We start from the raw sequence: 25,148 nt of genomic DNA on the forward strand, positions 1-25,148 counted from the left end.
AAAGGTGAGGAAGGATGGCAGGGGAATAAGATAAGCTTTGGGTCAGTCAGAAGATAGCCAGTCTATATACTCCTCAAGAGGCCAGTGCTTTACGTATTTTGCTGTAATCTCAGTTCCTACCTCTAAAATTGAATAAAATCATAACCAATCCTACAGGAAACAAGACAGGGCTGCCCCATTTATCCACAATTATTTGCACCTGCAATTAAACTGTAGGTATAGGCCATTATGTTGATTTATCCGGAGGATGTGTTAGATATATTTGTGAAACCATTAACCTGAAAAATAATTCAGATTTGCAAAAACTTTTTTTCTCTCTAACAGGACCATGGACCTGGTATTACTGTAACATTTTCACTATTATCACAGTGAAAGTAATGTGTTGATTTCAAAGCAATTATTTGTGATCTGCAAAAACTTTTTCTATATCAACCCTCTGCAAACTGTTAATAATAGTAGTTATTTTATAAGAATAGTAACCCTGTTAGCAAACCACAGTAAAAAACCTACTGCAATTTTTTAAAAAAAAGAAACAAATAGGTTTATTATGGGAACAAAGGAACTGGCAGAGCTTACACGGCACAAACAAACAGATTAAAGGATTTGGGATGTTAATAGCTGGATAGGTCTTCTATGTACTGCTCCATTTCAGGAGGAGGTAAGGCTTCTCAACCAGCACAGTAAACACATAGCTCACCACAAATGTGAGCACCAGGTGGCCAAGGAACAGATACATCTAAAAAAGAGAGCAGACATATATACATTGATTTTAAAAGGGCATAAAGAAACACAGCCAAATAATGGTAAAATTTTAAACATCTCAGCATGAGGCTTAATGAAATGGAATGAAATTGGCTGTGGAAAGCACTTACAAAGTTGATATCTGTGTAGTGGATTGGGGTCTCTTGTAGGCCGATGTAGAGGATGATGAAGACAGGGTGTGTCAGATAGCAGGCAAAACTAATGTTGGAGAGAGGAACCCAGAAACCCAATGACAAGAGGCTCTGGATGAAGCCTGGAGAATGAGAAAGAATATGAGAAACACAGTCTAGTCATTACTCACATGTCACTTAAAAAGGGATGTGCAGATGTGCTACCATTTGTATTTGTATCCATATTTATTGAACCAAACAATGAATTTGTTTTTGTATACTGCAGAGAAGTAGGTGAGGCTTAATACTCCAAATTGTGTTTTTTTTTTTTTTTTTTATCATATCAGCATTGCTATTTTTGAAGTATGCCCACTTGTAGCTCTGGCTTTGCTAAGTAGCTGATATTATAGTGTAGCAATCATTCAACAAGACTTTTTCTGAAGTTAAAATGCATTTAAATATTTTTTTTAAGTTTTTGAATATTAAATGCCATTTTCTGAATAAGGTATTTGGTCTTCCTGCTCTTGGTTTACCTCCATAACCTTCCTCACAGGCCAGTATGATCCAGGTTACAGCCAGAGCCCAGAGTGGTCTGTGCAGTCCCTGGTAGAGGGCATGTGGCACCGATGGATAGGCTGGGGTCTCCCTGAGGATGTAGGCCAATCCAACCAACACAGCCATGAGAGACAGACAGCAGAACCAACCAAGTGCTGCCTGCCACTGGAGCAACAGCAAGACATGGTGAGCACGTAAGTGTGGCGGCAGCTTAGTGGCTTGTATGTTTGGCTTCATAATATCACAGAAGAACACACTGTATGTTGTTTTCAAATTTACTCAAAAAAGGATTCGACTGTGTGAAGTGATGCTGTGAGATCTGCATCAGATGTTCTCACCTTTTGCTTTAACAGCTGATTTTTCTTTGTTGTCAGGTATATTCCAGTCAATATTCCTATTAAAAATGGCCCATATCTGGTGTAGGGTTTCACATAGTAATACAAGACATAATTCTCAGATGTCCTGCAATATAAATGAACAAACACATAAAACCAAAAACAATTTGGATAACAGGAAAATAAATGTTTAGTTGACAGCATTTATTCTCTTTCACATTATATTTAAAGTACAAAGTAAAGCAGTTACTTGACAGCAAAGCCACCTTACACTAAGACCAAGAAAGTGGATCACATCACTCCAGCTCTCAGATCTTTACACTGGCTTCCTGTCTGTCAAAGAATTGATTTTAAAATACTTCTGCTGGTGTGTAAAGCACTGAATGATTTAGGGCCAAAATACACTTCCAGACTTCACAGAGCATCTGGGACAGGTCTACTTACTGTCCCCAGAGTCAAAACTATACTCGAGAAGCACTGTTCAGCTTCACTGCACCACACATCTGTAAAAAACTCCCAGAAAACTTGAGCCACTGCCTTTTATTAAATTAAATATGGGACTATTTATTCATATCTCGCACTGCACAGTTGCTGCACTGTAATTTTTATTCTCCTGTTTAATTTGTTTTATTCTATTTTACCTTATTGTATCTTCAATTTTATTTGACCCTTTTTAAACCTATTTTAAAATGTATGATATATGTCTTTTTACATCGCGTTGTGTTTCTTTTCTGAGTGCCTTCAGGTTTTATGTAAAGCACTTTGAATTGCCTGTTTGTTGAAAGGTGCTTTACAAATCAACTTGCCTCTCCTTGCATTTCATATATGTGGTTCCTAAGCTGCTTGCATTAACACTAGATCACCATTACTGAATCTTACAGTGTAGACGGCTGGAAGACTGGCAACTGCAGAAGTGCAGTTATAACAGCACCAGCCAATGTGGTCATCAGCAGGAGGCTTCCTGCCACAACTGCAAACACACCTCTGTTCCTGATAATGAACAGAAGATAGGATGGATAAGATTACAAAACTAGAGATTTGTCTCATAGGTAGAAATCTAAGGACTAAAATTATTTTGCAATATTTTTAGAATCATATGAGAGGATGTGGACATACAGTCTGTAGAAATAGACCAGTAGAGGAGTGGTGGCATAACACTGGAAGTCAAGAGACAGGTACCATGTCCAAGGAACACACTGGGGAGAGATTGGGGAATAAAATGTTAAAAAAATATAGGTCAGTATAGATATGTCATATGTCTAAATTACTGGTTAAACTTACTATCTCATGGACTGGGAGGAGATTGCTAATCAATAGTAAGTTAGCCCACCAGTATGTCTTACAATCCATCAATGTGTCTATAAATGGGAACCAGTAGGGTCCCCACTGGACCACAGAGATAAGGCCAATAGTTAGACACATAATGAACAGATGCAGTGGTTGAATCCTGTGGCAAAGGAAAGACAGAAAAACACTGGTTTAATCATTTTGGACTTTTAAGTTAGGTTTTATTCCCAAAACAATTACACAGATTATAAGAGCTTCATCTTGTAAACTGATGCATCATCATACCTTTTAATCCTCTTGAAGAGGTAGTCGGCCACCAAACTGGGTCTCAGTTTGTCCTCAGCTCTGTGGATGGAGCCCAGCAGAGACCTGGCACTAAGCAGACCCCTGAAACACAGAAGCTGTTAGAACCAGCAACTTAAAATTCACAGTAATAAGTATTTTTACAGATACACTACATGAAATCCACCACTGATTTAAACTTCATGTGGTTTCAGTCTCACCCCAGCAGTAGGAAGGTATCTACAGCCAGAAAAACAGGCCCACTGATGGTAAACACATACAGAGGGTTGCTTTCAACTGTTTTCTTCCAGTTTTTGTAGTTATCTACAATAGAGATAAGGCAGTATAAGTGAACACATATATATGTGAGTAACTGAACATGCAGGTATGAGTGAGTCTTTAGTAGGCAAGTATAGCTCTGTCATACCCAGGTTGTTTATTACGGGGAACTGTGCAGAGTGTCCACATATAATCCAGAACAGGCTGAGAACACGGATGCCATTCAGGGAGGAGTAGCCTCCTCCTGGGATGGATGAGGAGGTGCTTAAGACACCCTGGCTGGTAGTCTGTAGAGAGAGCACCTGAAGGCACCGGTACACACAGCTTCGAGGAAAACACAGTGATCTGTGGCTGGCGTTGTCTACAAAAGACATTATTCAATGAGGTAACGTCTGAGAATATAAACAAAATCTGTATAAAGGGGGTTTGGCAGCTGCACTAGTACATCACTTTAGAAATTTTCTTGCACATTTGCAGTACCTTGATATTTGGTTATTCAAAATTTAACTATAGGTCTGTTGTGCCTCAAAATTTTAGGTTTATTTTTCATCTACACTCTGTGGATGATCTTCCAATCAGAGCATCACACTTGTCTTCATCATCTGGTAAATATTTTCAGAAAATGTGTGGGAACATACACTCACACAAAAAAATCTTAATGAAGATTGTACTTACTATTTTCCTCTGATGTGCTACTATTCATTTCGCTACTAGAGGAGCCATTGGACTTCATGGTCCCATAAAGGTTGAGTCCAGAGTTTAAACAGGAAGACTCCACTGTTGGACTGACCTCTCTCTTCCGTTGCCACCTTATTATAGCCGTGAACAGGGTAGCAGCAAGAGGAATTGCTACCATTACACAACACACAAACCTGCAGGAAAAAAGGTATCTGTTTTAGGTGAAGACTCAGACTGAACATTAAGTTTTTAAAAGACAAAAGCCAAGTGAGGTCCTGAGATGAAGCCCAGGGCACTTTCGAGTTACAAGTACACATGAAGATAAGACAGTAGAGAAGGTAAACTCCCAGTCAGATACTGACAGGCAGGTGACATCTGATGCATCGGGTGCGATGGTGTTAGACAAGCAGTGAGTCATGATCATCTCCTGAGTGGACTGATTGACCAGGATGGGAGGTAAAGGAGGAATGAGGGACATCTGACCAAACCGAAATCTCCCTGTTAAAAGATGAAACAAGTAAGACAAAACAAATATTGGAATGACTGAATGATACTGCAATGTATCCAGAGTAATTTAAAAGTCACTGACCATACAGCACCAGCGTTTGTACCTCCTCTTCCTTGCAGGAGTCAGGAACACAAATACCCACAAAGTACTGGAATGTTCCCTATGGGAGTAAAAATGCTTTGTTCAAGATCTCCTTTTTGTCACTTAATATCTAATTGTCAAGATGATATTCTATCTTATACAACTGCAATTTTTGTTGTTACCTGCTTAAGGAACACTTGGCAGTACTGTCCAGAGAAGGCGGGACTGTGGGCAGAGCGACACTGCTGCAGCAAGCCAGGCTGGTTGGCGTTACCTCCTTCGACATTGCTACCCATCTTCCCAAATGCGTCATACACTGACATGACACACACAAAAGCACCCCAAAGCAACGCACACAAGCACAAATAAAGAAACAATATGACTATGATTGCAAAGTAAGTGTGTTATCTGCTTCCATGATTCAAAATTAATATTTTTTTCTCTTCAAAATTCCATTTAAACTTCTCACGGCTTGAAACTCTCTACATCCTGTCAGACCTGAAAATGGGGCTACAAATTCATTCTTCAATTTATGTCAATTACTCAACTTTACAATACCATGTAATGGCTTAAACAATGTAAACATAAAATAATACTCAAAAACGGAAACTAATTTTTTTCACTGAAAATAAATAAATATCACCAATTTGAGCAAGAAATCCTATTTTTACTCGTGCCTATTTCTCAATATCCAAGCCAATACAGGGCTCCCTCTATATTCAAAATCACTGTAATGATAAGATAAATATGAGAAGACTCTCTATGTCACATTCAAAACAGACACTTTTTATTTCGTTGTTGAGGTCATCTCATCCCCATTTTTCATCAAGTTGCCTCAAATGAGTACAACAGCGCCCCTCTGAGTTATAACTCCTGGTCAATATCAGTCAGTCTGTGTGGTCAAAAGTGGTGCTGCACCCTTACTGAACAGAAGACAGGTGAAGTTCTTTGATTAGGCTGTCAAACAATCAAATGCAGTGATGGTGATGCCATCATGAGCTGTGAAACTGTGAACAGAGATGTCTCTGGCAAATCAACTAAGTAGTACTAACTAGTAAAATTTGAAGCCAGTCACAACAAACAATAGAAAGTTAATATAATTTAATTAACAACCGCAAGAGCTGGGCTATATTGTTAGCGGAAATAACTAACTACAAAACTGTGGCTCTGTGTAAGTCATGTATTTGATACATGCATTGATACTTTTTGTTGAGCATAAACTTTTATTCTTAACATTCAGTCCTTTTAGTATTTTGTATCGATCACCTGTAACAAGCTACTACTTTATTTTGTAAGCAAAGAAAATATATAAGGAACATGTGTATGTGCATTGTTTCTTTTTGATGTGAATTAGAGCTACAATGATTCATTGATTAATTGATTAGTTACCTAGTACTAGTAAATTAATCGGCAGCTGCTTTGATAAATTATTTATCATTTTGAGCCTTTTTTCAAGAAGAAAATGTCCAAATTCTCTAATTCCAGCCTCTCAAATGTGTTTTTTTCTGGTTTATTTAGTCCTTTATGATAAATGATGATGACTATGATGACTGTTGGTTGGAATAAAACATTTGAAGACGTCACCTCGGGCTTTGGAAAACAGTCATTTTTTACTTTTTTCTGACATTTCATAGACCAAACAAATAAATGATTAATCGAGAAAATAATTGACAGATTAATCAGTCATGTAAATAATCTTTAGTTGCAGCTGTTGTCTAAAAGTTTACTCATTTAAATGCCATCTGGTTTGTTGCATTACAACACAGTGGAACGGTACAGCAAAGCCTTTAAATTTTTTTTATGTTGTTGATAAAATGACACATCTTTGGCCTATTTTATACTTTATTTATTTAGATGGCCTGTCTGACTTGGCTTCTAAATCACTACATTGCTAAAATAAGCGCTTTGTCTTTAGGGTTCATTTAACTGGCCCTTCTAATAGAACAGCTGGCCCCTGTAATTTAAATTGGCCAGAACCACCGCTGTCTTAAACTTACTGCAAATGAACAAGTGACTACAAATAAACACACAAAAAAGGCTGTCAAACACTTACTGAGAACAGCATATTCCTGTGGCCTGTCGTGGTTAATTTCTTGGAGGAAAGTGTCGGTATCCATTATACATCTTTGAGACACATTCAAGGCCTGCGTTTTTCCCAGCACTGCACTACAACCTGCAAACAGAAGCAACGCCACCCAACCCAGAGCCATTATAGGACTGACTACATCTTTTTGGTGGAGAAGGTGTTTTAAATAACATAGGAGAGGACACGTCATTAAGAAGAACCTTGCATGAAATTCATCTTTCACGGGCTGGATTGAAAAACTGCCCCGGAAACTGTGGATCGTCCCCACCTGGTTTTCTATATCAGGTGTGAAAAGGATTCGGTTACATGAGGATGAGAGGCTGACAAAAAAGACCCAGGCTGTGATGTCACCACTCAGGATCAACATAATTAGAGTGCGAGACTTAATGATGGCTACACCTTAAGAAAAGTCAGTGCAGGGTACCACTTAGATGCCAGATGTCTTACAATAATATCAGTCTAATTATATTTGATCTTTCCTGTGAGTTCATGCACATTTTAAATAGCCTCAAATAACCAGCACACACAGCTGGAACACCTCACCTACACAGTTTCAAACATTACATTTTAGAAACATTTGTCTCAAGTTAAATGATGGGATAAGTTGCACTTCAGATAGTCCAGTAACTGAAATAAAATCAGCCTTGGCCACTAGAGGGTGAGCTTGTCCTGAAAAACCAACATAAAGGACCATGACATACGCACTTTATGATGCAGTTATATTTCAATTCTAATTTTTGTGTTCATGCTAAAGAGAAGACATAACTGCTTTGTTATACAGCTCTTGACCATCTGTTTTAGTTACGATAAGGAAGTCATTAGAGTGAGTTGTTTTAATACACTTACTTTTTTGTAAATGTTTCCTCTTTCTTATAAAGCATCATCATATTAGAAGTTAGAAAAGAGGTACAAGTGTTATCATTGTTGCATTTTTTTACCTGTTGGTGGTGAAAATATTTAAAACTCTAATTGCCACGGTCCTGCTGTTGTCAAACACTGGAATCATCTTCCCCAATCCCTCTGATTATCTGAATCTTTGGACTGTTTTAAACTGCTTCTAAAAATCCATCTTTATTTGCAAGCCTTTTTATGGATCTCCATCTCTGTCGTATGTTTTTACTTGTTTCAGTTTGGTCTGTTTCTCATTGTGCTGTGGTGTGCTGTGTCATATGTTTTTGTTCTTTCTAGTTTGATCTGTTTCTCATCGTGCTGTGTTTTATATTGTAATTCATTTTGCTTTATTTATTTATTCGTTCATATTTTTCCTGTGTGTGTGTGTGTGTGAAGCACTTTGTAATTGCGTGTTTTTAAAAGTGCTGTATAAATAAAGCTTTACTTACTTACTGTCTCCTAAAAAAATATCTTTATAAAACTGCTAAATCATCTTGCAAAATATGTTGTAACACAAAAGTCACTTGTGCCCCGGATTATGTTCACTGCCAACGTGTCTTTCCAGCCCAAAATGTATTAAATTGTTCTGTGACATAGACCATGTAGGAAGTGTGCTTGAGGTGGATGGTGGGTGCGCAAAGCATAGGACTTAGATACTGGGGAACCCGGATGTGTCTTGCATGCGGTCAAGTATAAACAACTAAAAAGAAGCATTCCTTGTTTTTTGGTCCCTTGGTGTCAGTGCAAAACAAGCTGTAAACACAACATTGACATATTATCACCATATAAAGTTGTTTAGTGAACATGTTAGCAAACAGCTGTCTACACATCCAGCAGTCATGGAGAAACATTAGCATTTATTTAGAGGCATGTTTCAGGTCACCTGACAAATTGAAGTTTAATATCCACTCTCCTTTCAGCTCTGTATTCATCTATACCAACTCCTGAAGGAAATGTCTGGCTTTTAAGCTGCTAAATGCTCCACCAGCTAGTTGCTAACTTTGTCTGTCCAACAGTGGATTTATCAGAGTGTTTTTGCTGAAAACATCAGCAAAAATAAATAAAGAAATGAGAGTGGTGAGACTGAACCAAAACCACAAAACCAAACCAAAACAGTAAAGAAAAACCAAAACTATGAGCTTAAAGATGCAAAAACACTCAGTAGAGCTGACGGCAACTGCAGAGTGGAGTGATAATTTTCTAATTCTCTTCCTTTTCTCATAACACATAGTCATTTGATCCATCTACCCATAAAGATATTGAATAGTGCAGCTTTAAGGTTTGGGAGAGGTCAAAAACAGCGCTATGCAAGCATGAGCATGAATGATCATGAGAGGATTTCTGTTATATTTCCATAGGAAGAGCTGATGTCTCATGTGCAGTCGACATCAGATCTTGCCCTTGGCAGGTTTCATCTTTTATTGACATAAAGAACAGCGTTGTACACGAGCATCAGAAATTTCTAAAAACAGCAGCAGCAGCAGCAGCAGCAGCAGCAGCAAGACACATTCTAACCAACAAACAATTCACAGACTGCTTCTCGCATGCAGTTTTACAGCGCAAAACAATTAAAGTCTTATTGTCAGAATAGAAAAACTACTGTCCCAAAGTGAATGATGGATTTTAGAAATGCTTGGAAGAAAGAAAGCAATGGGAAACAATCTTAGAGGCAGCTTTCTTATGTCAAAGTTATTGTTCGTTTAACTGCACTGGGTTGTTTTGTATGAATCATTCAGGTTCACAGCCAAGGTTACATTCTTAGAAGTTTTTCTTCAGTTTAGATGTTAATCCCAGTGCAATTCCTGTCAATAAACATTCATTATGACTTCACATTAAACCAAAGAACCACAAACTGAAGGAATGTAAAAAGTAAAACAAAAACATTGTCTTGAAATGGCAGTTGTAATATGCTGTTAAGAAGACTGCTGTTAAAAGAAAGGCAAGTGCTTAGTATCTCATATTCTAAATATTCAGGTAAATAAACACTTATAAGTGAGTTTAATCACAAAGAGCTGCCATATATATATATATATAGATATATATATGTATATATATATATATTAAGACAGGAATGACGTTGTGAAACATAAAAAAGTTTCACGCACCTTTACAAGATACCTTTTTTAAAAAGCAAATTAAAATTTTGGCCCATATGTTTTTCTTTAGGAGACATCTGTTTTTGATGTAAAGTGTTTGACATAATTATTCACAAAATCAGGAGCTTTAAACTAATTTCAAAATTATTCATTTTCAATTTTTGTTGTGTGTTCATTTGATATGCAAATGATAATAACTTGGACAAGGCGATAACGAAAAGCAGCTGAAAATAGGCTTCATCTTCAACTGATTGTCCTGAAGTCATTTGATGTTTAATGTAAGCTTTCGCTCACATATTTATGCAAAGATTTAGTTTTAGGATCAATCGTTTCAGAATGTATTAGAAAGGAGAACAAAGCCAGGGTTGTATTGTAACAGAGAAGCCAAGGGATAAATGTTAGTTAAAAAATAAAGAATGTTTGATGCCAATCTTCCTCTCAACTTTTAAGTACAAATAGAAGATGTCAGGTGTGACCTGTACTGGGGAAACCTGAGGCTCCCAAAATGTTTGTATATGTTTATTTTTTTTCTTTCAGACATTCGTTGGACGTTAGCAGCATTGTAAATTCAGAACACTGCTGACTGTATGAGGATTAATCCCATTACAACAATATATCCATACATTATCTAGTCCTAGTGAGAAGACACCAATGGAAACAGTTTAAAATAAAAAGCTCTTCTATAAAAAAGATCTATTCAAGGCCTATAGAAACATCTATGTGTATACAAAAAACTATCTTCAGTTCACTTAAAGACACATAAAGTGACTTTGACATTCTGTATATTACATATTTTTGTGAGTATATTGTATACATATTGTAGTACGCTACATGTACATTATGTATATACAGTATAACCACAGTTGTTTACAAGTTTTACAAACTACAACATTTTGCTTTAGATGGAATGGTTAAAAAGTGTGTCCCTCTCACTTCTCGGCCGCGCTTAGTCTCTTTGACTTTATGAACGCCATCCCATGTGTCCTCATGTGAGTATTCAGGTTTCCCTCAGTTTCAAACAGTTTCCCGCACACTTTGCATTTGGTATTTGGTGTCCCGTCATTGTTCTCATCTGTAACATCTAACTGGTTCTCTCTCTGACTCTCATCGTCGTCCTTGCCCCGTCCATTGTATCGGCCGAGACCCTGCGGCTCCTTCAGCCGATGGACGATAAAGAGGTGTCGGGCCAGCGAGCGGTGGGAGGTGTAGCAGAGGCCGCACTCCTGACACTGGTAGGACGAGCCATCGGACTTGTGCTGGGGAATGTGCTTGTGGAAAGCGGCGATGTCCTCAGTGGTGAAGCCACAGACGGCACACTTGTGAACTTTAAGGATGTTCACCTTGAGCCTCTTCAACGGCTGTGAGTCAGAGCCTCTGGAGTGTAACCCCTCATCCTCTTGTGGCTTCCTCTTGGGGCTGAGAGTCTGAAGAGGAGATTAAAAGGATGGGTTAGAAATGATGGCAGAGTTATGAAATTCACTTGAAAGGTAAAATGATTCAATGTATGTTTGCAAATTTGTGCCACGGTACCGTTTCCTTGTCAGGTAAAACATCCATATTATCAGAGTTTGCAGTCTTCCCCTCGGGGTCTTTGACTCCATGCATCAGCTGAATGTGCTGATCCAGCAGCACTCTTTTAGTGAACGGCTGACTGAGAGCTGGACAGTGCCTATTAAAGTGCAAAAAAATAACAATTATAACTTATAACTCCTTGCAAGCTGATTTTGTCTTCATTTATTTGCATATGCACATTTGCATGCAGTTTTTAGTAAACAAGTATAAAAGACAATTGAAGATTTTCACTTTGAAGTGTACTGTATTTAAGCTAGGTGAAGTGTAAGCTGATGCAGGGATCCAGTGTTTAACTGGTGCTCTGCTACCACGCCAACTGCAATTATATGCAACCCCCACATGGACAAGAACATGCATGGTTTTCGCACTGGACTTTTGTTCTGTGAATCTTTGTAATTGCGTAATTACGGCTGCCACAAGTATCCAGTGTACACCTCTTAAAATTTGAAACATCATGGTCTGTTGTCACGCCAACTGCAATTATGGGCTCATTGGTTTGTAGCCCCCGAGCCATCACTTCCTTTTCCGCCTCCTTCAAAAACACACTTGTAACCAGATGTTCTTTTAAAGATAAAGAGGAAAAGGACGCAAGTAATAACATGTGCTTCATGGCAACATGCAGCTGCTGTGAAAGTTTCATCATGTGCGACGTTTTACTGCAGGAGCAACTTGTGTGCTTGCCAATTTGTCCACGTTGGCAACTCCCACATGCACAAGAACACAATTTGCTTGAGTATAAATTAATTGTTGCAGAGAGTGTGCACGAAGCTGTAGAGGATATGGCTTGCATTTGGTGTGGGGACCATGCGGAGCCCTTAAGGATCAGTATGTGTACTCACGGGCAGGTGTAGACCTTACGCAGGCCCTTGTGTTTGAGACGGTTATGTCGGCAAAGACTGTGGGAAGAACTGAAGGACTTGTCGCACTGTCGACATGGGTGCTTCTTCAGTATCTGAAATATGAGAGGGAGAATACATAAGACACCTGAAATAAACATGAGTAAGAACATGTTATGTGTTCCGTTTCAGACATTCACCTTGCCATGGTCGCGCCTCATGTGAGCCACAAAGACCTCCCTGGAAGCAAAGAGGGTATTGCAGTCTCCACATGTGTATCCTGAGCCAGGAGGGTTCTTGAGGTCGGTTGAGTTAGTTTTCTTTAGCGGTGAAGGTGAAGGCCTCTTTTCCCCCTTGTCTCGAACATTGAGATTTCCTCCATCTTTGTTGTTATTACTGGGGCCATTGCTGTTGGTGCTGTTTGAATTAGTAGGCTTGGCGCTGAGAGGGAGGTTGATACCCAAGTTTGGTGGACCCTCGATGGTCTTCAGGGTCCCATGGATAGCCTGCAAAGGATCCACACATGGAATTATAAATACAAATTTTGTGTACATTTTAAGTTTTATAAAGTGCTGGTATTTTAAACCAACTAGAGCAAACTTATTTGATTGGCTTTGAAAACTTTGAAAACTAAAATAGTAATTTAGTGTCACTATTAATTAATAAAAAATGTTAATTAAAATGTTTATTAATTAATCAACTAAGGTGGGATATAAAAAGTGGCTTTGATTAACAAGAATGCCTCAAAATGACTGGCTTTCCATGCATACCTTGATATGGTCCAACATGAGCTGTTTTTGGGCATAGTGCATGGAGCAGTCGGGGCATTTGAACACTGAAACTTTATGGTTGACGATGTGCTGGTCAAAGTGTGTGTAGAGCAGGGACTGCAGAGTGAAGACGGTATCACACATGGAACACTTATATATCACCCTGAAAGACAGAAAAAAAGCACTCTGAGTTTGCTGAAAGATATAAGAGACTTAATTTATGTACAAAGAAAAGAAATGTGAAAACTGAAGTGTTTAGATAAATTCCACTCATTATTAAGGAAATGTTAAAGTATCTTTTTCTTTGCACAAAACATGAAGCCATTAATAAACAGTTGCATTTATCTTTATCCAAATCTGTTGGAAAGGCAGTGTATCACCAATGCCTGTATCTCTAAACAAACTTTTAGTTTTAGATCAGAGTATTTGGAAATATGTGGTCCAGTTCATTGCCATCAGACATCTCAGCTTAAAACACCTGCCCCTGAACACCTGAATCATCAGTAGTGCCTAAAGATGGACAGTATGTAAGTCAGTGAAAGGTTGCTGTGTGGAAAAAAACAAGCCCAAGTAAAGCCACCATGTCTAAAACCCACAAATCCTGCTACTGACGAAGCAGCAAGCAGATTTTCCTCAGAAAAATGAATTGGACATGGGTATTAAGTTACATTGTGTTTAGATGTGTGAAAGGAAGAGTGCGTAGATGTGTGTTGATGTGTATGTGTGCAGTTGGCAATTCTTTGAGAAAAATGTATATGCATAAAGTATATATTGCATACTGGTCATTTTAAACTTTACTTCTAAATGTGCAATACACTTTGTTGAATTCTGTCTTTAGCAGAATATTTAATTACAATAGATTTGGTTGGTATAACATTATATAAATCATATAAATCAGTGTTTACAGTATTTTTGATTGTACATACAGCATGTGACAACCTACTTGGGCTCTCCTGCTTTCACTCCTGGATGCTGTGTGTACGCATGGGAGTGTGTGCCAGGTGCAGACTTGAAGGCCATCGGGCAAAGAGGACATTTATAGAAGACCTCACAGTGATTACTCTGGATGTGAGACTTAAGAGTTGCAACATCAGCGAAGATCACACTACAGTGGATACAGCTGGAGGGAGAAGTGAAGGAGACAGGAGAGAAAAATGTAAGGATTTGCAAAAGTCAGACTTAAATGAGATTTTAACTCAGCGAAAGTCAATTTAACTCATTCCTCTGACAGAAGCACTTTGCCATTTCTAATTTAGGATTGTCTTTTATAATTTTCTTGATTGGTGACATCAGAGTATAACCAGAAAAGGACAGTGACTTTTCTTTAGGTTGTTATAGACAGAGATGCATTGAATTTCAGAGTTAAAATCCGTAATGTTCTGCAAGTTTAAATTACAGCTAAAACATAAAAAGATGCCATATAATGTCACATTTATGTTTTCACAATGCCACACTTGAATCGCTCTAAAAATATCATTAACAGATGAGAATGCAAATAAATTATAACATTGCAACATTTTAGACAACATTTTAATTTTGATAGATCAGCCTTGGGTCCATAATTGAAGCATAATTGTTTTCAGCTTTTAATGGCCTGGATCTTGGGTGTCTCCATGTAGTAATTGTGACTGTCCATTTTTTCCCCACAAGTTTCATTGTGAATAATATCATTTTCAGTGATATGGTATTGTCAAGCTGAAGCAAACATAATGTAATAATAACTGTAATTAGAAAATGACATTGTAAGTGGCACTTTGAAGGAAAAGCAAGAGCAAGACTCATTAAAGTCAGAATATGGCCACTTACACTTAAGTTACAAAGGAGGGATGCTACTCAGTGGTAAATATCGTTCTCTGGTTTTCTGTCAGATTTCACTATCAGACACCGGAAGAAATGTTTTGGAAATTAAAACTGAATGAATTTGCTCTCAAACTTTGGAAAATTTATCTCAGCAAAAGAGCAGACCAAATACGAATAAATAACGCCTAGTAGTAGTGACTGACCGGTAGCCGACTCTACGGGTGTAATGCAAGCAGTTCTTGGTGACATGGGACTGGAAGTGGACAGAACGGCAGCTGGCACCACACTCTGGGCAGATGTAAGGAGACTTGTGCTGGTGGATTCGCTGGTGTGACAGAAAGCTGCACTGATTTGGGAGAAGCATTTGGCAGATAGTGCAGGTTTTCTATAATCACAGAGAAGAGGAAATAAAAAAAAATCATGTCATTGTGCTTTATCATGGATCTAGAATTGTTGCACCTGGAATATGAAGGGTTAAACTTTACATAAAGCATGGTGTGATCCTCCTTGTCATATAAAGTTAAAGGGTCAGGTCAGCAAAAACACAAAAAACATATTGTGTCACTTACATCTAGTGATATCCACATGATAGTACCTTAAAACCAGTAACACTAGAGGTAAGTTATAAAACGTGTTTTGATTGAATTAACTTACTTAAATTAGACTGTACAGAAGATTTATGGCTCTTCATAGCCCACCATGTTATGTTAATCAATACACCTAACAGTAGTCAAATTGATGTTTTCCCATTTAGAATCCTTTAAAGTAAATTAAACCATAATAAGTTGCAGTTCACAACATACATATACACACCTGCCCATTGGACTCCGGTGCTTGTTGATAGTGCATGGCTAGTGAGCTGTCATCCTGGAACATTTCATTACACTCCAAGCATTTTAGGCTGTGCCTGCAGAGCTTCGATGCATCATCCCCCAAGGGCATGGCTGCCACATGAGGAGCACTGCATGGAGCTGAAATTACTGTAGTTTGGGACCCACTGCTGGCAACTTTTCCTTGGATTTGACCAGTGGGTGCCTGTGCATGAGAGGTGGAGGTGGTGGCAGTGATGTTGGGTGGTCCTGATGAGGGTGATGTGGTTATCATCTGATCTGCAGGGATGGGTTTTAGGATTAGGTGCGAGCACTGCATGACAACTCCTTTGTCCTTGTGCCCCCTGGCATGAGACAAGAGGCTGCATTTGTTGTAGAATACTAGACTTTTGGCACAGTGGTTGCAGGTGACCTCGATCCGTACACTGCGACGTTCATAGTGCTGGGTCAGGCTCTTTTCCAGAGCAAAGGAATCTCCACACTCCAGGCACTTGTAGCCACGAGAGGGTAGAGAGATACAGGCTGAGGTTGGTGGAGAGAGGTTTGGGACATATACAGGGACAGGATTTATGCTGCTCAGGACTTTATTGAAGGCATCCACTACAGAACTTTGAGAGCTGGTGAACACTTGAACCCTGGAGACTTTCTTTGAGGGATGGCCAGTGGGAAGTGAATGCTGTTGTGATTGTTGATGCTGAGATTGTTTGGAGGAGGACAGGGCCCGTTGGAGATCGCAGGCAGCAGAGGACACAGTCTGAGGCAGAAGATTGAGGTTACTAAGATGGACTGTCTTTGACACTAGTTTAGCATTAGCCAGACTGGAGGCAGGTACCATGACAGTCTGTTGCTGGATAGCATTAGCTGCTTTAAGGATGGCACTGCTGGCACTTTGCACTGAGGCAGCGGGGATGACTGTTGCTTTGACTGTGGTGTTGTTAGCCAGCTTCAGGTTGATGACTTGGGAACCGGCTGTTTTGACAGCAGAGACTGGCAGGAAGGCTGTTGCCACAGGTTTAATAGTCATCTGCTTGGTGATTTCAATTGAAGGGCCTCCACTGGTAGCTACTACTGTGGTTGGCAATGAGGACCTTGTGGGAGATGAGAAAATTGCACTGGTCGTAGCCAAGACAGATGGGCTATTGGAATTGTCTCCTTTTTTCAGACCCTCAAGATCAAACTCTGGGAGGACTCGGGTGACAGTGCGCTTGATCTGTCCAGTTGAGGTCTTGATTGTTTTGATCCTGACCTTTGGGATGACTGGGGTGGTGTCTGTGCTTGAGGCAGGGGAACCTTTACAGCTACCTTCACTGATGACACTAGAGGGACTGTCCGGTTGTCTTGACAGCAGTCTTTTTGCAAACTCCAGGGCTGACTCCTGCTCATGTGGCTTCTCTGGAGCTTTAGGATTTTCATTTGCCTGGATGGATTCTTTCTGTGTTGTAGAAGAATCCAAAACACCCAAGTCTGTAGCACTTGCCTTTTTGGCACTGAGGGCTGCTATGGCTGCTATACAAGATGAAAGTTTTGCACAGGACTTGGCTTTGATCTGGGAGATACTGCACACATTACCAAGCCCTGATGGTTCTCCAGCCTCTTTGCACTCCTGACTTTGAGACTTGAGGACAGTTTCCTTGGGTTCCTCCTCGGGCAAACTTGATTGAGGGGTCTTATTAAACTTGGAACCTCCCAAAGTGGCATTGTTGTTGTTTTGGTCTGGTTTTAGGTCTCCGTTTGCTGTGGGCTTAGAAACATTGTCCAAGGATACAGGAGATTTGGGATTCTGCTCCTCTTTCTTAGTAGTGGACCTAAAGAATGACTGACCACCCTGCTTCTCCACTGGGTCATCTACCTCAATCTTATCATCATCATCAAACTCCTCAGCACTTGAAATGGGACTGAACTGATTGAAGGTAGATGATGAGTTGTTAACTGGCTGCCCCTCCTCTCTGGGGACTGTCCATCCATTTTTGGTGTAATGAGTACCAGCTGGTAAAGCTGGCAAGAAGCCATTATGAAGTCCATTACCAATACTAACAGAATGAGGGTGAGGATGGGAGTGGAAATGACCATCCTTCTCTGATGTGGCACCACCATGCTCACTAGTGTCCATGTTTCGAATGTTCTTGACAATGACACTAACACCGACGTCATGTCCTGTTGAAGAGTTGTGGGCGTCGTCTTCATTGGTAGTCACCCCACCACTGGGTTGCTTGAGCTGGCCATCATGGTCATCATGGTGGCCAGATTCAATAGCAGCTTTAGGATCCACCATGTCGGGGATGTCGAAGGCCGCCAGCAGGTCATCGAAGTCTGGCGTCTTCATATCTCCCATGGTCCTGCCACTGCTCTGATGAGGAGATCACCTGAAAAACACAGATGGAATAGAAGAATAATGAGTAATGTAAGTCATGTTAACTGCAGATTTTTTAAAAACTATATGTAATGATATGATGTGTTCTTCAACATACTATGCAAGATATCATATTTTGGAACGAACCTCTTCTGATCTGATTAGAGTAAGAATTATGTAGTGACGAAAAAATGTATTAAAGGTAACCAAATTTGTATAGTTATTGCTTGCTTTTGGTCTTGGATAATTTAGTAAGACAGGGAAAAAATGGTTTATTTCTCAACACAATATACCAATACAGTTGATCTTTTGTGATCTGGTGCAGAATGCTCTTTTCATGCCATTCATCTACTTATTAGACTATGAGGTGTCTTGTGTTTAAAGTTGACATTTTAGTCTTATGTTTGTGCAAGATGAAAGCTAATAATATCCATAGATAGTGGTTTCCATAGTGGAAAGGTTCATGTATTTGTGGGTATGAATATGCTTGATAAATGTCATGGCAATTTTCTCTGCAGATCTTAGGATACGTTGTGCAAGCAAAAGATTTGACTTATTCATCAGTCTCCAAAGGTAAGGTGTGATTGACAAATGGCTTTAATCACTAACATCATTATCATTAGTCCCAAATGCCACCTTTTCTTTTGGTCTAGGCAATTCATGTTGAGAGCAGAACCTGCTTAGGTTTAATGCCATTTTAATATGATCCTGTTCATCAGCATTTTGGCTGTTGGGTTTTGATGAAGTTGGAGTGTCACATTGGGTTATGAAGGCAACAATACAAAAATTTGTAATCCCGGAGAAAATCAGACATTTTGGATGATAAGAATAGAAATAATAGTGTCTGTGCCAGTAAATAAAACCAAAACAAACATGCAATCATTCTTCAAAGGAGAAATTTTAATTGAATTTCTGGAATTATTTGATGAGGGAGGGCGAATGTGCATTCCAGTCAGGATGAATTATTAACAGCACTATTCATATTTACCAGACTGCAGACTGTTGACTGTGGGCTGTAATAGAAACAGCTGCACAACACATTTCTTAAAGTTGGAAAAATCATGAACTGATTGCCCAATTAGGCAGTTTGTGAAGGAACAATTACATGAACAAGAAAATGTTGGATGCTGTTGAAAGGAAGGGCAATATACAATACTTTTGTACTACTCCTACACTGCCGACAGTATTGCCAAGTTTGGCCATTGAGCAATAGACTAAGGAAAATGTCAGTAACATTTTATTACAAAAAAATGAATACCTGCCAACTTGAGTTCATAAAGGTGGTCTCTAATTTATTGTCAGTGGAAAGGCCTCTAGTTGTAGTAGTATGTTATCACAAATGTATATCTGATGATAATGTTGTGGCATTATACTTATTTCCAGCTTTGGTAGATGCTCACAATGTTGACTGAGATGGTAAGTATAGGATTTAGGGGTATTTGCTAATTATTACCATTTGGAAAGAAACTACAGAATTCACTATCTAGTGTTTGAACGGTCTAATTTGTAGTTGCCTATATTTTGTTAATTTCTGTATGATTTGTGGTGGTTTTAGGCTCAAGAACTCAAGCTTTAGTTTTGCAATTTCATTTGTTACCACATGGTGTGCCAGTGTCCACACACTGCTCATTCTATGAAATACCATTTTAACCATGACTTAGTCACTGCTTTCTGGTGCTTGATTTTTCATTTATGCATGAGCCGACAGAGCTGAGCCCTCTCTCCTGACTCTTCAAATCAAAATGTGCATCACACTGATGAAAAGCTCTTTCGAAAAAAAAAAAGTCCAGCTGACGTACAGTATGTACATACTAGTGTGTACAGTTAGTCCTATTTCTGCCACATTCTCTCTTTTATCAGATAACATCACTGATCTGTTTTAGAGAGAAACACTGCAGAACCACACGTTGGTCTACATGGGGGGTAGATGTGACATTTTCATGACATTAAATATGGGTACTCAGCAAAACAGTTTCACTCTTCAATCACCACATGATTCGCATTGCTATAATTAAACAAAAGCAAATAGTATACCAGTGCGCCAATTAAATCCGTTTTTGATTTTCTTGAAAAGCTGTTGACAGAAAATACAAGGACCAGCATCATGTCCTAATTATATCAGAGAGTTCCTCCTTTAGAATATTATATTTTACGATCTATAATCAGGAGAATGATGGGTCTGGTCTAAATAATTAATACAATATAATATATGAGTTTAGTTGCAATTTTGAGTATTTTTCTTATCTGGGACAGGCACTGAATATAACATATGTTAGCTGAATGCAATATGAAATGTAAATTGAACATGGTGGCAGCAGAGATGGCTTTTGATAATGTGGTATAAGGAATGAGAAGATCTAAAGATGGACTTTTTCAAGCGTACAGGCATCAAGTTTATCAGAAAGAACCAATGACCATAGTTTATTCATGTCAGTGAATTCTGTGAGCAAAATGTTTTATATTATTTAACACAAGAAAAACAAGAACTTTATAATTCCTCGAAAACAAACCAGTCTTTAATTTTTTGATAGTGAGCACTGCAAATAAATGATGATAGGAATGAAATGCACTGTGTCTGTATGTGTTATGCATGTTGGAGACAAAAGGTACAGTCATGGAGCTGCTCTGCTTGTACATACAGCTAAACCAGTGCTGCTCTTTGATCCAAATGCATGGCGACCACATCTGCACACACACACACCCACACATACACACAAAGATCCATATCTTGTAGCCTCAGCTTTGGTTTCATTAAGCAACAATCCTCAGTCCAGATGATGGGATAGCTATAATGATGAAGCTAACAAACAAAATGACACAGAGAGGGAGAAATGTTATGGAGGGAAAAGGGCAGGCGAGATATGCAGTGAGGGGGAAAAAATGGCTGCTGAGCTGTGTGAGGCTGCAGCAGACAGAGAAAGGCCTGGTGGAAAGAACAGCTAGTCACAGCCATGACAGCCAGAGCAGCCTGACACAGAAAGTAATGAAGGTTAAATACAGACAAATATGAATAACACACAACACAGAACCTCTCAACAACTCCAGTTTAATACACATGCATCATTACCACCTCAAATCTACACATTGAGTAAGATATCTACAATCTCAGTAAAGTGAATGTAAAATCACAATAGTGGAAACATGCAAGAGAATCAGCCACTCCTCACCCTCTTGCCTCCGTCCCTCTCCAGCCACTAGCCAAACCTTCTTTCCTTCCTTTCTTCCATCCTGCAACAAACACAGTCACAACACTACTAACCCACAAAAAGCCATCCACCCCACCCTGCCTGAGAAAAAAAAAAGTCCTGCTTCTTCACAAATAGGCAAAGGCCCAGAATACAGGGTCAGGTTACATCCAAGGATCTGGTAAGTGGTGGTGGTCCTGGTAAGGATCCTCCTTAGTCATTCTCTGCACCACTAGCAGCACACAGACATATAAACAGACAGATAGATCATGCTCCTGTGTGTGTGTGTGTGTGTGTGCGTGTGTGTGAGGCAGGCTCTAGGCTGCAGATTCACAGACTCCCAGCCAGCCACGTCCCCCTGCACTCGTCCCTTCCCAAATCTTCCTGTTCCCCTCGCTGTGTGAGCCACGCTGCACAGCACGCAGACATCTAGCCGGCGTCGAGCAGCGGCAGGGTCTGTGCCTGTGACATGGTAGCTAGTGGCTGAGCTGTGAAGGGCCGCCATGGAGTAGCCTGGACTATCTATATCCCTCAGTGGAGCACAGAGACGGCATTGTTCCTGTCAGCCCTCAGTCTGCCTCAAACCGGTTTCAGCTGGTTCCGGTCACCCAACATAAAGCCTTGTGCTGCAATACGGCCTCAGAAACACACAGGCAGGCGCAGGGAGCCCAGCTCCCAGGAAACACTGCAACATTTCCCACTAAACTATGTGTATATTGTCATATAGATTAAAGAAGAACACATAATATTATATAATATCATATGATATCAGGTTGAGACATGGTTAAAAGAGAATCCCTGTTCTGGTCCCTTGCACTTGCCATAAAATTAGGCCACAAAAATAACAACAGTGCACAAAAAGAAGTTGTTTGGATGAGCGCAAGACAAAAAAAAAAAAACAAGACAAGAGTAAAGAAAATCACAACAATCATACTATGTTAACAAAAGAATGTGTTACATCAGGTAAGATTCAAAACATTTAAGGTAAAATGATGTGCAAAATGGTGATTGATGATATTGAAAAGAAGAAGCTAGTTCAGGTAACCATGGTGGCAGTTGAGTAGAAGCTCAATCCAGTACCTTGGCCTTTTTCTCAACCAGATCCCTAGTGCTTCCCAGTCACCCCACACATGCTGGTAGTCTGTCCAGTCATGACACCAAATGAAAACAAAACAATACTAAAAAAAACAACAACAAAAAAACAAAAAACAAAAAAACTTGCTTTACATGCAGCCTCCAGCAGCATTACATTCAGCATTGCAATATAAAGACAAGGAATAAAAACCCAGCAGACAATCTGGCAAACACAAGCCATCCATGCATCTCCCTCCCCAGATTTCCATCAAACACATGCCACCCCTGCTCCCACAGAGACACACATACACATGCACGTTCATGCATATATAGAGGTAAACGTTGCATACCCTTTGTTAGATTTTTTTTCCCCACTCTGAGAGATATTCAAGAAAAAAAAGGTCTTCCTGTAGAGGCCTCAGCACCTGCCTTACTCTGCCCCAGCCATTCCAGCCCCCATCCTCCTCCTCCTCCTCCTCCTCCTCCTCCTTCCCTCCCCCTCTTCCCACTCTCCTTCACTGGGTCAGTCCTAGATTTAGTCCCAGTCCAGGCCTCGTTTTGCTCCTGAAACCCCCGCCACCACCACCACCACCACCACCACCACCACCACGGCCGTGCATGAAGGGATGGATGGAGAAAGGGGGCAGTGTTCAGCAGTCGAATCAGGCCTTTTGTCTCTGTCTGTGCAGGGGGGTGAGGGGACTCTCCACTCTGGCTCTGGAGCAGCAGCAGCAGCTGGTGCAGAGAAAGAAGAGAGAGAGGGAGACAGAGACAGAGACACAGGGAGGTGGGGGAGTTAGAGAACAAGAAAAGGAAATGAGCAGGAGAGTATAATCAGGACCTGAATATACACACTATGTTCATATTTCAGGCCTGTGCAGCATAGGATGTTAGCAAATGTTAGCATAGGATTGTGTTGATAAAGTAGTGTTGAACTGTCGATGCTGCACATTTTTTTAAGGTCAATAACATTATATATAAATAGCCTAGGCCTGTTTAGGCCCGACTGCCCATCTGCATGCTGCGTGTGCCAAGGTCACTGAATCTTGTGTTTGCTTTTCTGTTGTTTACGATTGGAAGTGTTGCACATTTTGATGGCAATCCAGCTGCCTGTTTTTTATGCTCAAGTGCAAAAGATAAATACCCACATGCATACATCTTACAGTACAAAAGCAATGCAAGAGAAGATGGCTACTCTTCAGTGTAAAAGGGTATGACATAATGCCTAATGGCACCATTTTCTCTAACACATGCAAACATTGGTAATTCATACTTTTCACTCTGCAAACGTGAGCAAGATTGTCCTGATTCCATTATTATTCATGTAGATAAATAACACATCAACCATCAAAAAGTAAAAATATCATCACATTACAGTATGTGGGATAGATATGATCTAAAGTCTGGTAAACAAAACATGATTAAAGCAAGTATTTTATAACCTACCTGGGAGCCTGCAGAGAGGTGCCTTCAGCAGACTGCCTCTGTTTGGCCTGCTACCAGTCCTTAATACATCTGGCAAGCCTCTCAAAGGCAGCCATGAATGCTGCAGCATAAACTAATTAACCTTCATTATGTAAAAGACCATGACAGATTTATTCATCAAACAACACAAATGCATTTTATACACTGCGAGGCAGTTGGATTTGTGCATATATATTATAAAAGGCCCTCATGGCGCCTCCTGCCTCTCTACAGTGCAGGAGGAGGCTGAGGTTGCTGTGCTCCCCTCCCCTAACAGAGACACAGTAATGTGACGTCATGTTGCCTCCGTTCATGTTGCCTATAAGCGGCAAACATTAAGGGAGTTTAAGGAAGTCTATTTTAAGATTCTTTCCGCCATTTAAGCAAAATTTACTGATTTGTCTGATATGCGTGTATTGGGTTGAATGAAAGAGAAACTATTTTCAAAGAATGTAGATTGTAAAAACCTTTTGATTGAGATGATTTAAGTCACTTTATTTTTGATAAACATTGATGGTAGTTTAGTTGTTTTCTCAATTTGTGATAGCTTACTGTTTGCTGCTATGAAAATGCTAAAAATCTACTGAATTAGTGGTACATTTTTTCACATTACTTGTAAAATTCTTTATTCTAATCAAAAAATCCTTAAGGCTAAACTGAAATTTGATTTCATTTTAGTTGACATTAGATCTCAAATACAGTCTCTGAGTCTTATTAAAAACAGTAAGTTTTTTAAATGTTTTATTTTTCTTTGTAAATCTGCAATATTTGTTTGCTACTTTTCTTTAGTTTTATTATAGTAGGCCTACATACTTATTTACATATTTATTTTTTTTTCAGCCTTATCTTAATTTGAATTATTCAGTCTGATGATGTAATGTAATTAATCTGTCACAGTTTTCCTGTGTTAATTCAGGTGTTGTTTTGTACTGTTGTTCTGTGTTCAATTAAAAAAAGAAGCTGGAGCTGCTATTTCCAGAATTTCTTGCATGTGATAAGATAAAATAAATAAAATGTCATACATATGTATATTTTCTTGATAATCAGTCGAGATGGTCCTCCCCAAAACGACAGAATAGTGCCCCAAAACGACATGCTGTGTTCAAGTGATGAAGCCCTCTAGCGGCCCAAGTAGTAATTATGGCTCTTGTCCGTCGGGAGAAAAGAAGGAAGTCAGGTGATGTTATTATAGAGCTACACAGTCTGTAGAGGGAGGAGGTCAGGGTGGATGGATGGGTCAACAAAACGAGGGACTTGTTGAATCAGACAGTCCTATGATTGTGGTATATTATGTAGATTATATGTGGATTAGTAGAG

At 39.5% G+C, this 25,148-nt stretch overlaps 2 protein-coding genes and 2 long non-coding RNA genes across 4 annotated transcripts; 2 read left to right on the plus strand and 2 right to left on the minus strand.

Moving 5' to 3' along the window:
* Positions 1-522: 522 nt before the first annotated feature.
* oacyl (O-acyltransferase like) lies at positions 523-7,654 on the minus strand. Its single transcript, XM_042394654.1, has 15 exons — positions 6,931-7,654; positions 5,060-5,193; positions 4,878-4,956; positions 4,651-4,786; positions 4,282-4,482; positions 3,759-3,961; positions 3,553-3,655; positions 3,335-3,436; positions 3,044-3,209; positions 2,879-2,958; positions 2,642-2,752; positions 1,766-1,889; positions 1,406-1,592; positions 873-1,015; positions 523-736 (listed from the first exon to the last, which is right to left on the minus strand). Exons 1-15 carry the CDS (start codon positions 7,328-7,330, stop codon positions 632-634), a joined length of 2,274 nt encoding a protein of 757 aa, XP_042250588.1. The 5' UTR covers positions 7,331-7,654; the 3' UTR covers positions 523-631.
* LOC121885311 lies at positions 1,545-14,142 on the plus strand. Its single transcript, XR_006092525.1, has 3 exons — positions 1,545-1,621; positions 12,551-12,660; positions 14,057-14,142. It is a non-coding gene; the product is annotated as an uncharacterized LOC121885311 (long non-coding RNA).
* On the minus strand, positions 10,853-21,941 carry znf532 (zinc finger protein 532). Its single transcript, XM_042394651.1, has 9 exons — positions 21,276-21,941; positions 15,742-18,121; positions 15,132-15,313; positions 14,072-14,248; positions 13,129-13,291; positions 12,559-12,864; positions 12,362-12,474; positions 11,481-11,619; positions 10,853-11,374 (listed from the first exon to the last, which is right to left on the minus strand). Exons 2-9 carry the CDS (start codon positions 18,088-18,090, stop codon positions 10,880-10,882), a joined length of 3,924 nt encoding a protein of 1,307 aa, XP_042250585.1. The 5' UTR covers positions 18,091-18,121; positions 21,276-21,941; the 3' UTR covers positions 10,853-10,879.
* On the plus strand, positions 18,073-24,526 carry LOC121885312. The gene is made up of 4 exons (XR_006092526.1): positions 18,073-18,159; positions 18,627-18,681; positions 19,492-19,524; positions 23,057-24,526. It is a non-coding gene; the product is annotated as an uncharacterized LOC121885312 (long non-coding RNA).
* Positions 24,527-25,148: the final 622 nt, after the last annotated feature.

This window comes from Thunnus maccoyii, chromosome 19 (genome assembly GCF_910596095.1).
Source record: "Thunnus maccoyii chromosome 19, fThuMac1.1, whole genome shotgun sequence".
Classification (NCBI taxonomy): domain Eukaryota; kingdom Metazoa; phylum Chordata; class Actinopteri; order Scombriformes; family Scombridae; genus Thunnus; species Thunnus maccoyii.